Consider the following 14,911-nt stretch of genomic DNA (forward strand, 5'->3'; position numbering starts at 1 on the left):
CCTGGTTTTTTGGTGTTCGGCATGACGCTCCAACCAACGGAACCACCTGACCAGGTCTGATGGTTGTTCTTGCTCATTTTCCTCACTATTTTGTCCCCAGTATGAAACTCCGTAGATCTGTTCTCTCTCAGTCACCATCATCCTCTGATTAAGTTGTGATTTATCTTCTTCTTCCTGTTCTCTTTTTCCTCCCTCTCATGTTTTTCTGTTAATACTCTGGAGTAAGCAGAAGTTATACCTACAAAACTACTTGGCCCATCTGGTTGACTTGAAGCATAGAATTAATTACTCATGATAGATAGAAAATCAAGAGGATGGAATGGTTGATCTTTATTTTTTTAAATTTTTAACTGCATATTTTTCCATTACCTTTTATCCTCCTTATACTGCCTCCCCGTCCCCTGGACTGGTTGATCTTGAAGTTGATTCTGGTCTGCAACACTGAGTCTCATCGTATGTTCTAGAGTACTTGTGTTTATATTCGTCCTCCAGCTGTTTCTGACTCTTCCTTGTCTTTATTCTGATTTTTTTCCTCTTGCTCTTCATATTCTTCTTCTCTAGTTCAGGTAGAATGACTTCTATGTCATACTGTAATGTATTTTGTTTGTTTGTATGGTCTATCCACATTGGTAGCATTTAAGTATGACTGGGGTGGGAATATTTAGCTGTAGTACAAAGGGTCTAAAGTGGCCACCAATGATTCTTAACTCTTGGTATTCATGGCCTTTGCGATAAGCTCCATATGAGTAAGTAGTTTCTAACCTATGGAAAATGGCAGCACTGTGGGGCTGTCACTTCTGTGATGAGGTTGTAAAAGACTGTGCCTTCCATCTTGCTTATAGGCTCTTTTCTTGGCCCAGTAAATAAGCCAGTTGCAAGTCTGAGAGTCCTGCATGGAAAGGTGCTGTGGGTGGCTCTGTCCGGCAGCCAGCAGTGCTGTGAGTGCCCTCAGGCCAGCCGTCCTTGAGGCGCTGAATTCTGCCACCAGTTGAGCTTAGAACTGGATCTCTTTCCAGTTGAGCCTTCAGTGGAACCCAGATCTGGGCCAGTACCTTGATTGTACATTTATGGAGGACCCTGAATTCAGCAGACGACCCAGATAATTCATGTGGCAGTTCCTGACCCACAGAAACTGATACAATAAATGTATGTTGTTTTAAGCCACTAAATTTTGGGTAAGTGGCTACATTTCAATACACAGACAATTAATAACACCCTTTATATGTAATATTTTATTTGATGGTGTATTCTATTATTTGCTTTTTATTTTTAAGGTCAACATATACATAACTGATCTTCATTATTCACAGATTCTGTATCTGTAAAGTTATCTACTTGCTAAAATTTATTTGTAGCCCCCCAAAAGCAATACTCGCAGTGCTTTTGCAGTCATTAGCAGACATGCCCAGAACAGTGAAATATTTCGGTTGCCCCATGCACACATTTCCAGCTGAGACTGAATGAGGGGGTGGTCTCCCTTTATTCCAGCCCTCGGGCCAAGCTGACCAGAGGATGGAGACCGCATGGGCAGTGCAGGGCAGTGTAAGGGACCCCGGCTCTGGGAACAGTGGATGGAGTTGGACTCCAGCCCTGGCACCTGTTAGTGGAGTGACCTCAGGTAAGTCACTTAATGCTTGTGAACCCCATCTTCTCTTTTGTAAAATAAAGACAATAGAATCTACCAGGATGTTCTTTGATAATCCTCTTAAGAGGTGCAGCTCAATTCCCATTCACTTTTAGCAAACAATACAGAAGTAATGAATCACCACTTCCAATTTCGGTTATAAAAGGACTGTGGTTTCTGTCTTGAGTGCTCCCTCTCTCTCTCCCTCCCTTGACTACTCGGCCTTGGTCGAAGCCAGCTACCACATCACCAGGTGGGCTTGGGGAGAACCAAGGCCACCACCATGTCATGAGGATAATCAAATGGCCTGAGGAAAAGCCTCCACGGTGGGGAGCTGAGCTTGGAAGCTGGTATTCTGAGGCTTGTTGTCATCCCCTTGTTTGAGTTTGGAAGCATCTACTTCTTCCACTGAGTCCTAAAATAACTGCAGCTAGTCTGACGGCATGACTGAAGCTCATCAGAGACTCCCCCTGAACCATTCCATTGAAGCTGTTCCAGATTCGACTCATAGAAACCATGAGACATTGAATGTTTATAGTTTCAAAGAGCTAAGTTTCAGCAACTCCACTGCACAGCAATAATTAATATTAATACATGTGGTTTTGCTAGCCAATCCCTCTACAGAGGGGCTACACCATTTTTCTGTCCTACCAGTAACATGAGAATTCCTGATTCCTGTTTCCAAAGTTAGCATACTTTTCTTTATAAGCTAATAAATGAGAAACAGTATCTTATTGTGGCTTCATTTTTTATTTCATCATGAGGGACTTCTCCTTCAACTTACTTTTTAATGCAATACTACAGAAGGATAGCTGCTCATCACTCTCAGGATTAAGAGCTAAAGTTTCACAATTCCTACCAGGCTCTCTACGGTCTGACTACTTCCCAAATCTGTGTTTCCCATGGCATTACTCCTCGAGAGTCTGAATGAATAATTACTGCACCCTTAGTGCCTAACACAGTGGCTGTACAGGGCCCTGTCTTAGCACAGGGCACGCAATAAGTGTTGACGTAACCGGAAGTCTACATTGAAGTGAATGATCACAACTGCGCATTTCTTACCCTCTTCTTTGTCTTGACCAAACATTGTCAGGCCTCTTTCCTCCCCACAGGTCCCTAAACTGTGCCTTGCCCCCAAGTTTAAACACACCCCGAAGGAGCAGTGTGTGTGAACAGCCTCCCTGCATAGCTTAGTCTCAGAATCCAGGGACTCCAGAAACATTTCTTGTTGATGTGCCCTGGTTTTGCCGCTTGTACACCCCACCTCTTAAAAGTTCCTGCCAACCCTTCCTGGCCCTCTCTATAAAAGAAAAGCCTTTTTCTGTTTGATTTTGAGATGCTTACAGATCTCTGAGGTGGGAGTCTCCCTATTGCGATTATCTTTTTAAATAAAACCTCTCCTTATCTAAGTCTAGATTTGTTTTTGACATGAGAAATAAAACTGCTAAATGTAAAATTGCTGTTCATTTAATTACATAAGCCCCAAATCATGGTTTCTAGGGAAACTGGTGATACAAATTATATCTATGCACATGAAACTCCAGTTTAACATTCATTTTTCTAAAGTATAAAAGCTTGATGTAAAGTCTCAAGATGATAATAACAATGGCGTCTTATTGGCTCATTATTTTTAATCAAGTTAAGTTTTTTCACCCTGAAATCTAACCTCATCATCTTTTTTTTTCTTTTATTTTTGTACTCCCCCCTTTCCCTGTCTCAGTCTCCCTCGCTGTCTGAGCCTCCTGGGTTGTCCCTTAGCTTCCCACTTCTGTCCCTGTGCCTCCCATTTGTGCCCTTCTGTTCCCCTCTCTCTCGCTTGACCTTTGCCCCTGTTATCCCTGCTGTCTCCTCGTGTCTGATTCTCCACTTCGCATTCCTCTTTCTGTGCCCGTCTTCTTCTCCTTGTCTCTCAGTTATTCTTTTTCCTTAGTCGGCCTCTGCCGCTTACTACTGCAGTAGGAATTTTCCCTAGAGTATTCCTTCTCATCGTTTTTAGCATAAAGTTCATTTTGACTGTGTCTTCCCCGCCCCGCCACTCCGACTCCTCCATCACTTTGACCCCGTTCCCACAGTGGAACCGTCTCCAAGGGGACTGTACCATTCCGCCTCTCCATCCCTTTCAGCAAGTAGAACCTCCCGCTATAGGCCTTTACCATTTACAAACATGTAAAATAGAGTCAATGAGAATATTTTAGTATTCCAAAGTCTTCCTTCCTCTTTCACCAAACGCAGTCTTCTAAGAGAGGACATAGCACTCAGAGTTCTTCCCAGTACTTTTGTAAAGTCTCTTTACAAATCTTGCACCTTATGGATTGGTACAATCCTCCTTTCCGTCAACTCCCCCACCCTCTCCCCTCCTGTCGCCGCTGGTGGTGCAGCCCAACCACAGGCTCGTTGTAAAAGGATTCCTGCGTGTACGGAACTGCACAGACTCTCAACATGGCGGCCCCTATTGGCACACAGTGCATGGCGGCAGCCACATTGCCTCCTGAACAAAGCCGCTGAGACGCGAAGTGGGCGGAACCACCCAGCAGGGATCAGCGCAAGCTCAGAAGCCTCGCGCTCCGCTCACCCCGTCAGGAAGCGCAAGAGTTCAATACTGTCGATCTGACAGCTGTCCCGGTTTAAGCTTTGACCGGCGTTTCGGCACCTGATAACAGAACCGCAGGTCTGAGGGTTGATTCGTGCGGTGAGTGTTTTGGATTGGCAGTGGGAAGGGAGCGGCCCTTGGAGGTCAGTGATTGGAGGTTTAAGAAGTCGTGATGGAAAAGGAATGTGGGATTGGTGCTGGGTTCATTTGTCGAGGCAGGGATGGTGTGAGCTATGAGAGTAGTAATTGGGGAGTGATGTGCCAGTGATGGGGTTGTCTGTGGGGTCAGAAATGACACGTAGGGGGACACACTGGTGGGGATGACTGAGGTGGGTGATGGGTGCGGGGGCTGAGGTCGAAATGACGGGGGGGGGAGGGGGCGTCCACGTGGTGGTCAGTGATGTGATGGGCACAGGGGAGTTCTGGCCGATATGTGATCCATGGGCCCGAGGATCCAGGGACTTGGAAGGAGCAGTCATCATCATGTGAGCCCCGATTTATTGGGAAAGGTTTTTACACACATTAAAACTTTCACAGGTCATAGGCAGCTGTTGGGTTTTTAAAAGTCAGCCCCCCTCTGGAGCGATTATTGCGCCCTTAATCCGGCGCTCCCTAAAGAAATGACTATTTTAAAACAACATCAAACAAAAACAATAGGATTATTATGAAAAGTGTGCTTTTTAGTCCTACCTCTTTCTAAGCTTATTGAAATCATTTTACATTTCATTCAAGAAACATTTATTGAGCACCTGCTGGGCACCCAGAGATTAGTATGATTATGTTTTTGGATTGTTTCCTTCCAGATATAACTTGATAAAGTCTCCCTGTCATGGGCGCTCACTTCCTCTGAAGCAGTTCAGTCCTGTCTGCATGACTCCAGGGACTGAGAAAAATTTACCAGGTATGTACCTTTCTCCACTGAGACAAGAAACATTTAAACAGAAAACATCTCAAAATTAACATTTAGGTCCATGAATATTGATTAGCAGGAGAGTTTACTGAGTTGAGAGAAAATATAATAGAGAATGGGAATTCAGCTGCTGGTTCTTTCTGAGGAATAAAGAAATACATTCCTTAGTTTTCCATTTGGTCATTACCATTCTAATTGCCAGGGGACTCCATCTACCGTTAAATCTTTATGCAGACCTACCCATGTGTATTGCCTTGTGACAGCCATTTACAAATATAATGGCTGGTTCACAGGGGGAAAGGTAAGTTGTTAGTAGATCAATATGTAACATCTTTACATCCATACAATTCAGAAACCTTGTGTGAGCTCTGAGTCCTCTTGTGACAAGAGGACTTCCTGCACATGTGCTTGCCGACCAGTCTGTAAGAGCCAAGCAGCCTCCTCCCCAGGTTGGCCTGTCATCCCTACAACTTCTGGTGGGCGTGGTTTCTAGATCGGTGGATGCGGAAGCTGCAGTCTGCGTCTAGTCCATGAAAACGTCCTTCCGATCAATGGTTTTGCTTTTTCAGGCATCTGCCCTTTGAGAAGACTGCAGAAAACGATGAAGTCCCAGGTGAGTTGCTTTTGTTTTTAATTTTTTAAATTGCCTCTTTGGTTTTCCATACAATCAAATGGAAAAGTAAGAAGAGCTAAAATTTGGATTAGGGAAAAGGTACAATAGCCAAAATAAAGATCAGGACCTAGAAAGAGTTTCTAGGTCACCATGTAGCTAACCTGGCCTGAGCCATTTAAAAAAACCGATGTACCAATTTTTCTGATCTTTCTTGCAGACGTCAGTTACATAATTTGCAATCCTCTAAAGAGAAAGCAGATACATTTTCCATGGGAAGAGATCATTTCTAGCCACATACGGCTAAAGCTTCCTTTTATATATAGGTCTGTGTTTAGGTGATAGAATACAGTGTTCTCACCAACATTCATTCCTGTGGTAAATGCCATGATAGATTTCTTGTAGCTGTATCATAGAATGATCTCTTCCAGAGGGAAGGGATCAGTGTCAGAGCCAAACTCCTTGAACTTTATCTTTTTGAGCTAGGGACATCAAACTGTTGCCTTGGGACAAACCCAACGTTTTATAAGCAACGTTTTATGGGCAGTGCAGCCGTGCCTTTTGTTTGCGTATTGTCCGGGTCTGTTTTCTGCTCCAGTGGTGGGTTGGGCAAGTACAGTAGGGACTGCATGGCCTGCAATGATGAAGACGTATACTTTCCTGAAAAGGTTTGTCGATCTCTGCTCTAGAGGACCAGTTTGATGCAGAGGCTTCCGATTGTCTGCTTCATCCGCTGGTAAAATCTAGATAACATAGGATGCGTACATTTTGAATAGTCTTCCAAAAAATAGATTTCTCTCAAAAAGCAGTTCTTAAGTTATAATTATCTGTCAAAAGCCTGGAGAGCCAGGACGCCCATGCTCCTCGTCCTGTCCTGTGATTTTGTAGGATTGCTGTTCAACTCAAGGCCAGTGCCTTCCCTGCTCTTCCTCTTTTGACAGTCTGTATTATATTTTTCTCCTTGTCAGCATTTGCTAAATACTTGGTACAAAAATTCTAAACTATATAAAAAGATAAAAATTAAAAGCTGAGAGACCTTTAACCTTTAAACTACGCTCCTCCTGAGATAGCAGCTTTAATCATTTGTTTTTAACCTTCCAAACCTTTTATTGATATGCGTATAACTGCAAGTGTGTATATGTGAAAGTACAAATATGTGAGTGCACATATTCTTGCACTTTTCTTTTGGAAAAATAATGTCATAGTAAACATTCTGTCTGCAATGTGATTTTTGACTCCATTGTCCAATATATTTTTGTATACCTTTTTTTTAAGATTAATTTTTTTTTAGAGAGGGGAAGGGAGAAAGAGAGGGAGAGAAACATCTATATGTGGATGCCTCTCGAGTGCCCCCTAGTGGGGACCTGTCTCACAACCCAGGCATGTGCCCTGACTGGGAATGGAACTAGTGACCCTGTGGTTCACAGGCTGGCAGTCAATCCACTGAGCCATACCAGCCAGGGCATGATTTTTGTGTATATTTTTAATAACTTCCCATGCCAGTACCTAGCATTCTCCTTTATTATTCGAGCAGATGTGTAATATTTCCTTGTGGCCTGGTTGACTGGGATTGTTTCCTCATCTGTGAAATGGGGACTGTAATCCTCATAGGGTTGTTGTGAGAATTAAGTGAGGAAAAAACAACCATGCTCAGAACTATGTAACTGGGGATGGTTTGTTCTATCTTTACATGTTAGCTGTTGTTATTATATCATCATTATTATTGTCAATCTTTCAATCAGCTTTTGTATTAGAAGTCCTTATGTATTTTTTATAGAAGAGTTTAATGACTGAGTTCTCTTGTGAAAAGATACAGTTTTTTCTTTCCTGGATGTCATAACTTTAGAGCCATGTGTCCAACACAAAGCCATCAGCCACATACAGTTATTGAGCACTTGAAACTGGCCAGTCTGCACTGAAACATGCTTTAAGTATAAAGTACGTGCTGGATCTTGAAGATACAGTTTTAACTCACTAGTAATTTAAAGATTGATTACATGTTTAAAATCACATTTTGGACATATTAGATATATATTATTGAAAACCACTTTTTGAACTTGGCTATTCTAAGTTTTGTATTCATTTCCCCCATGTCTTCCATTCTCCCAGTCGTCCAAGCTGTAAAAATTATTTGTAGATGACAAAAGTACAATTTCGCACTGATTATGCATGATATGTTTCTCAAAAGTAACAAGATTTATATATATTTAGTTAACTGAACCATTTAAATATCAATAATAAAACAAAACCAGAATGTTAGAATTATATCTACTTGTATAAATTTTTCTATCAGAATAGATTTCCTCTACATTCCATATTTATTATCTTTTTCATGTTATTGTTCTTCAGATCAAAAGAATATAATTGATTGATACACAAAAATATTTTTAACTTAAAATGAACTTTCTTTTATTCTCTATCATCTTCACTCATTCCTCTGTAGCAAAGGATACCCAAAGATTTCTTGGGTACCTGATATTTGTCATATGCACTGGCTAGCTGTGGAATATCTCAGGGACATTTAGGCATTGTTCTTTTCTGAGAGGAGCGAGGGAGAACAATGGGGTTAATGATGTGGAAATCAACACTGACATATAGACCTGAGAGCTAGGAACTGTTACTGTAAGGGGAGAGAGCAATGAGCTTTATAAGGAAGTTGGGAGTAGGATTAAAAGACTGTTGAACTTTGGATCACGAGGGAGGTTGGTTGAGGATGGGAAACAGCATTTTGCAAAAGTAGAAAGAGCAGAGTGACTTTAGGAAGGCCGAGAATCGGAGGGAAACTAAAGTGGAGGGTGTTTCATGGAAAGTTTGACTAAGGATGGTATTAAAGCATTGAAACATAAAGGGCTTATTTACAGTATCAAGGAGGCAGTGGTCAGGAGCCCAAGCTATTGAATCAAAGCACTTGCTTTTAAGTCTAAGTTTGAATCAACCATGTACTCCGTGGGTAGCCTCTGGCAGGCAGTGAGCGAAGCACTGTAATCCTCAGCTTTCCCAAAAGTAAAATGGGAACATTAATTGAGTTGTTATGAGGATAAACTGAATGCTTGGCGGCTTGATGATATGAATATGGGACTTGGTGCAGGATGAGAGAAACCATAAGACTGAAATGAGACTGTTTGTATATTCAAGAGTGGACCCAAAGGAGGCTTTGTGAGTAGCGGACTCTTGATATTTGAAACAGTATTTAATTAGTTTTCATTCTGAAAGTAATATTTGTTAGTGATGGAATATTTAAGAGAAAACCTGAAAAATAGTTTAAAATAATACAGCTCACTCAACTTCTGTTAGATGACAACTACTGTGAGTAATGATGACATAATTAAAATAGTCACTTTTGCCTCCAGAAACATCTTTTGGGCTCCACACTTACCCGAGTCCTTTATTTTAATGCTGGATCAATAATTTGTTGTGGGCGGCTGGTCAATTGTTGTGGGGGGCTTTTTTCATGAATGTTTTCCACATGTTTCATAAGTTCATTCTTTGGTATTTCTATTTCAGTTGATGTATTTAATGATATTATTAGCTATTAAGTGTATATGTATATATTAGAACTGTTAGATTTAGGAGAAACTACGGTATTTTTCTATAAAATGAGGAGGCGTAGATTATGATTTTCGAGCACTTTGACATTCTGTGAGTCTCTAAATGTTATACTGAAAAAGGCCTTCTCTCCTCTGTAATTATTAATAAAAAATCATTTTGTTTTTTTACTTTTGTGGCCTTGGGTATTTTTTACAGTTGAGATATTTGCTCCATCCAGACTGTATTCTTTCAGTCTTCTAAGACATAAGATACGGCGTGTCAGTTTGCAGGGGCTGCCATAACACAATACAACAGACAGGGTGGGTTCAGCAGCAGGAGTTTATCATCTCACAGCTCTGGAGGCCGGAAGTCAAAATTCAGCATGCCAGCAGGACTGGTGCCTTTGAAGGGCCGGGAGGGGGGATCTTTCCAAGGCTCTCTCCTTGAATCATAGATGACCATGCTCTCCCCGTGTCTCTTCATATCATCTCCTCTCCCTGTCTGTCTGTCACTCCTAATTTCTCCTGTTGTATGGACATCAGTCATAGTGTATTGGAATCCGCCCTAATGACCATATATAAGGAATCACATCTGCAGTGACCTATTTCCAAATAAGGGGACTTTCTGCAGCACTGGGGGTTAGGGTTTCAACGCAGGAGTTTTCAGGGGACACAGTTTAGCCTGTAACACATGTATTCCACATTATTCTTTTCCAGTTGACTGTGCAGTTTTTTTCAGTACTGTTCATTGAATACTCCATTTTCTTCCTGGTTATTTGAATGCTGCCCCTATCACATATTAAATTACCATTTGGATCAGGTAGGCATTTTGTGACTTACCTCTTCTGTTTTCCTGATCCGTTCAGCTCTTCTTGCTAATGAAAGGATTTTTCATTGTTTCCCCCAAATATCATGATACAAAAGTAGGTGTAGGTATGGTATTGCATGGTATAGCAGAAATAAGAAGGATCACTTCAGACTGAACAGGAATATACTGTTACAGGGGTTAGTATCATTCAAGGATGTGGCTGTGGATTTCACCCAGGAGGAGTGGCAGCAACTGGACCCCGCTCAGAGGACCCTGTACAGGGACGTGATGCTGGAGAACTACAGCCACCTGGTCTCCATGGGTAAGAACGGCTTCCCTGCATAACTCAGATTCATACAATCAAATGCCTCTCCCTGGCAGCCACTGTGGTTCGGTGGTTCCTGACATATGTAATGACTTCCATGATCTTCATACCTTCCCAAGTGGAGATCATTACTCTGCTGAGGGCCAACTGGACCACTTCATCACAGACTTGAACGGCACCTTCCCTTCTTCCTTCAGTGCCATGTGTCCCAACTCCTCCTTTCCATTTAATAGGGCATCCGGTTTCCAAACCAGACGTCATCTCCAAGTTGGAACAAGGAGAAGATCCGTGGATCATAAAGAGAGACATATCAAATTGGTTTTTTCCAGGTAAAAATCAAGCAGATGGGAGACAAGGGAATTAAAATATCGGTTTGTTTGTTTTGTTTTATGTCATTGATTTTTGCCTGAAGCTTATGTTTCTGTTCTTACTGAAATCCCTTTTTTTTGCTCTTGTGCTGAGAATTTGGTAGGCATTCAACTAATAATCAATTACATAATTGTGAATCTTTATAGGGGAAGCTATTTCTTGCTGATTCTCACTCTTTCATATATATGTATGTATGTGTATATATATGTGTAAACGCCTTTTATGAAAAGGCTTACTAGGCAATAGAGGGCACATAGGTTGTACTTTAGAAGATAAGACTTCCAGGTGCATGGCTGTACAAAATTAAATATCACATATAGTTACTGTTTTTAAAAGTTAAGAGAAAACTAGAATCTAAAGAGATGCAACAGAATTTGAGAAGGCATTTTTCAGAGCATGCAGCAGTAGCTGCTTTGAAAGATGCTAAGTATTGATGATGACGAAGTAGGAGGGCGAAGGCACACTGCCGGAGTGTGGTGGTGGTGGTGGTGGTCAAGGGGAGTATGTGAGTTACGGAATGTGGCTCTTCTGGGTGAACCTTGCTCATTTTATTTGCTACGTGTAGTTCAAGGTTGGATTTTGGTGTGAATCTGATACTGAATCCATAACATCACAATCCATTTTTTTCTGTTGTTTGTGTTGGTTGTTAATTAGGAATTTAGACTGAGGAGAGTTAAATTATTTTGAGTACCAGAGAGACCTTGTTTATTCAGACAGTAGCAGCAGGATAGTTTGTGTGTGTGTGTGTGTGTGTGTGTGTGTGTGTGTGTGTGTGAAATGATTTATAAAGTAAATGATTTCAAAAGGTGAAAAATATTTTCATTCAGAAAGTGGGGGAATTGGGAGGATTCTAGAATAATAATCCAAGGCTAGAGTGATAATAACCCAGATACTTTTCTATCTCCTTAAAGTCTAGCTTTTCTGTGAATATATCTCTGACATCCTTGTCTCTCCATCACCTGACCACACTGTATGCTGTGCAGTCTCACGAGATGGCCTGTCTCTGTCCCTGTTTTCTGAGTTCGCCACCTATGTCACATCAGTTATTTGTTTCAGCCTCTCTGCCCTGTTTAGTGTTCTTCATGATTGTTTTATGTATCTTTCTTTTCTTCAGACAGGAAGCATCGCCCTGATGACCCCCAGTCATGTATTTTGGGGTCCTTTTCCTTCCATAATAAGACACTGAAAGGTGTCACAAAGGATGGTTCTGTGTGCTCCATTTTGAAAGTATGTCCAGGTGATGGCCAATGGCAGAGAGGTCCAGAAAACCAAGACAGACTTTCCAGTCAAGTTACAGTTATCAGAAACAAGACGGTGACTGTGGAGTCAGGCCATAAATATAACACCTTGGGGACAGTGTTTGAAGAGTTCATAGAGCCAGATACTTCAAGACAAAGACCCTGTAACTATGAAGCATTTAAAACGTACTTGAAATCTAATATTGACCTACCTCGTTGTGATAAGACTAGTTCAAGAAAAACCCCTGATGCAAGTTTTGGATGCGGAAAATCATTTAGCCATGATGTGTCCAGTTCTGATCTTGAGAAAATTCAAAAAGTAGTAATACCCTCTGATGGTAACCGGTGTGGAAACCTTTTCAGCAATAAACGATCCCTTATTCATTATAAGGATACTGCAACTAAAGAGAAGACCTGTATATGTATCACATGTGGGAAAGGCTTTGCTAAGAAGTTACAGCTTATTGTACATCAACGAATTCATAGTGGAGAGAAACCTTATGATTGCAATGCATGTGGGAAAGCTTTCAGTGAGAAGTTTCACCTCATTGTACACCAGAGAACTCATACTGGGGAGAAGCCTTATGAATGTCCTGAATGTGGAAAAGCCTTCTCTCAGAAATCATCCCTCATTATACATCAGAGAGTTCACACGGGGGAGAAACCATATGCGTGTAGTGACTGCGGGAAAGCCTTCTCCCAGAAATCACCCCTCATTATACATCAGAGGATCCACACTGGGGAGAAGCCTTACGAATGCAGGGAGTGCGGCAAGGCCTTCTCCCAGAAGTCACAACTGATTATCCACCACAGGACTCACACTGGGGAGAAGCCCTATGAGTGTGCCGAGTGCGGGAAAGCCTTCTGTGAGAAGTCCCACCTCATCATACATAGCAGGATCCACACTGGAGAGAAACCCTACAAGTGTGCTCAGTGTGCAGAGGCCTTCAGCAGGAAGACAGAACTCATCACACATCAGTTAGTTCACACTGGGGAGAAACCCTATGCATGTCCTGAGTGTGGGAAGGCCTTCTCCCGCAAGTCACAGCTCATCATCCACCAGAGAACACACACTGGAGAGAAACCCTACAGGTGCAGTGAGTGCGGCAAGGCCTTCTGTCAGAAGTCGCATCTCATTGGACATCAGAGAATTCACACAGGGGAAAAGCCTTACGTGTGCACTGAGTGTGGGAAAGCCTTCTCTCAGAAGTCCCACCTGCCAGGACACCAGCGCATTCACACGGGAGAGAAGCCTTACATCTGTGCTGAGTGTGGGAAGGCCTTTTCCCAGAAGTCAGACCTGGTTTTACATCGGAGAATTCATACTGGGGAAAGACCCTATGGGTGCACTGCGTGTGGGAAAGCCTTCATCCAGAAGTCCCAGCTCACTGTGCACCAGAGAATTCACAACAGTGGGAAAACCTTAATGAACTGAGTGCAGAAAAGCCTTCAGTATTAGCTCAAGCCTTAATAAATACTAGAATCCTGAGTAATTTGATAAGTTTGTGAAAAGCATATTATATGTAAAATTTTACAAGAGGGTTCATGTTTATAGTGTGATGATACCTAATTCTTTCAGCAGTGATGGAAAATTAAATCATCATGGTATGTAAAGCTTTTTAACCTATGATTTGAATGGTCAGTAGAACAAATTATGTATACAGAATGTTATCAAGTTACATATTCTTTATTATACCATGTAACAATAACCAGACATTGTGAAATTGCTAATATTGGCTTATCATAATTTTGGCTATACAGCCATGGCCTATAAAGGACATGAAGAAAGCTTGAGTAAAAAAAGAAAAATCAATTCCTAGAAATTGCATTTTAAGGAGGGACTTAGCTTGACCCCTAAAGATACATGTAAAATTCTTATATGAAGATGGAAAGGTAGGTTAACTGAATTTAATAAAGGTGCTATTTATGTGTTTTCTTATCTCAAATGTGTAAGTCCACCTATATCTCTGGAAGTTCCCTGGACCTTGAAATTGATGCTTCTGGACCAGGTCTCCCTTTTCTTCTACCTCACTGAGGATTTGGAATGGGGGAAAGACTTGGGCACAGAACCAAATGGTCTTGGGTTTAAATCCTGGCTCAACGATGCAGATGGTGTGACTTCAGGCAAGCCTGCTTCACCCACCTGAATATTTGTTCTTATTGGTAAATAAAAGTACAATGCAGAACACAGTTTTAGTTAATGTTAGTTCTTTGTAGTCTTTACTCTCTACCCTGCTGCAACAGAATGCTAAGACTAATGTTTACAAGACACATCTGAACTTGCTTTGTATCCCAGACACCCTCGTTTTGATATCTCATTCCTATGACTGGTTCCTTTTACTGTCATTTGTCTGGTGGCCTTGGTTACCGGTATGGTAAAGTGACATTTTATTGTACCTACTGTAGTGTTTTACCTGCACTTATTTATATAAACTGTGGTGATCACACATAGAGACCCTCGTCTGATGTCTCTTCAGTTCCTTTCTGTCCCCTGCCCTGTGGCCTCAGCTGTTCTCCCTGAGAACCAAGGGCACTTACAGAGGAAAGCTCTTGGGGTGAGAAATCATGGCTGCCATAGACTTGGGAACATCGCATCTCTAAAATGTTTCCCACCCTCCTTCCTGTGCTTTCACCTGTGTGTCCACAAGCAGCTGCGGATGAGGACCCACACTGGAGGTGCCCCACCAGGAGCGTACCTGGCAAGGGTGAGGGTGTCAGTGTGGGTGAACATAGTTTACCCATGCTCACCTAGTTCCCGTTGAATCCTTCACATTCCTGCTCTCCTGAGCCCCTTCTTGCATGGCCGAACTGTCGGTTGTGGAAAGACAGGGCCCCTCTAGGTGAGAACCTCTTCAGGGGAGGGGGCACACCTCACCGGGACGTGGGGGCCTGTGCAGGCCCGTCCTGGTC

At 42.1% G+C, this 14,911-nt stretch overlaps 1 protein-coding gene across 2 annotated transcripts; it reads left to right on the forward strand.

The window, feature by feature from the left end:
* The first annotated feature begins 4,203 nt into the window (after positions 1–4,203).
* On the forward strand, positions 4,204–14,305 carry LOC123809169 (zinc finger protein 300-like). 2 transcript variants are annotated; one of them, XM_045824048.1, is made up of 6 exons: positions 4,204–4,313; positions 5,018–5,115; positions 5,694–5,737; positions 10,265–10,391; positions 10,628–10,723; positions 11,878–14,305. In XM_045824048.1, the coding sequence occupies exons 2-6, from the start codon at positions 5,085–5,087 to the stop codon at positions 13,434–13,436; spliced, it is 1,857 nt and encodes a 618-aa protein (XP_045680004.1). In that variant the 5' UTR covers positions 4,204–4,313; positions 5,018–5,084; the 3' UTR covers positions 13,437–14,305. The 2 variants fall into 2 exon arrangements, with proteins under 2 accessions (XP_045680004.1, XP_045680012.1); XM_045824056.1 differs by having other exon boundaries at positions 10,307–10,391.
* The last annotated feature ends 606 nt before the right edge of the window (positions 14,306–14,911 follow it).

This window comes from Phyllostomus hastatus, unplaced genomic scaffold (assembly GCF_019186645.2).
Source record: "Phyllostomus hastatus isolate PE091 unplaced genomic scaffold, TTU_PhHast_1.1 phas_contig_150, whole genome shotgun sequence".
Classification (NCBI taxonomy): domain Eukaryota; kingdom Metazoa; phylum Chordata; class Mammalia; order Chiroptera; family Phyllostomidae; genus Phyllostomus; species Phyllostomus hastatus.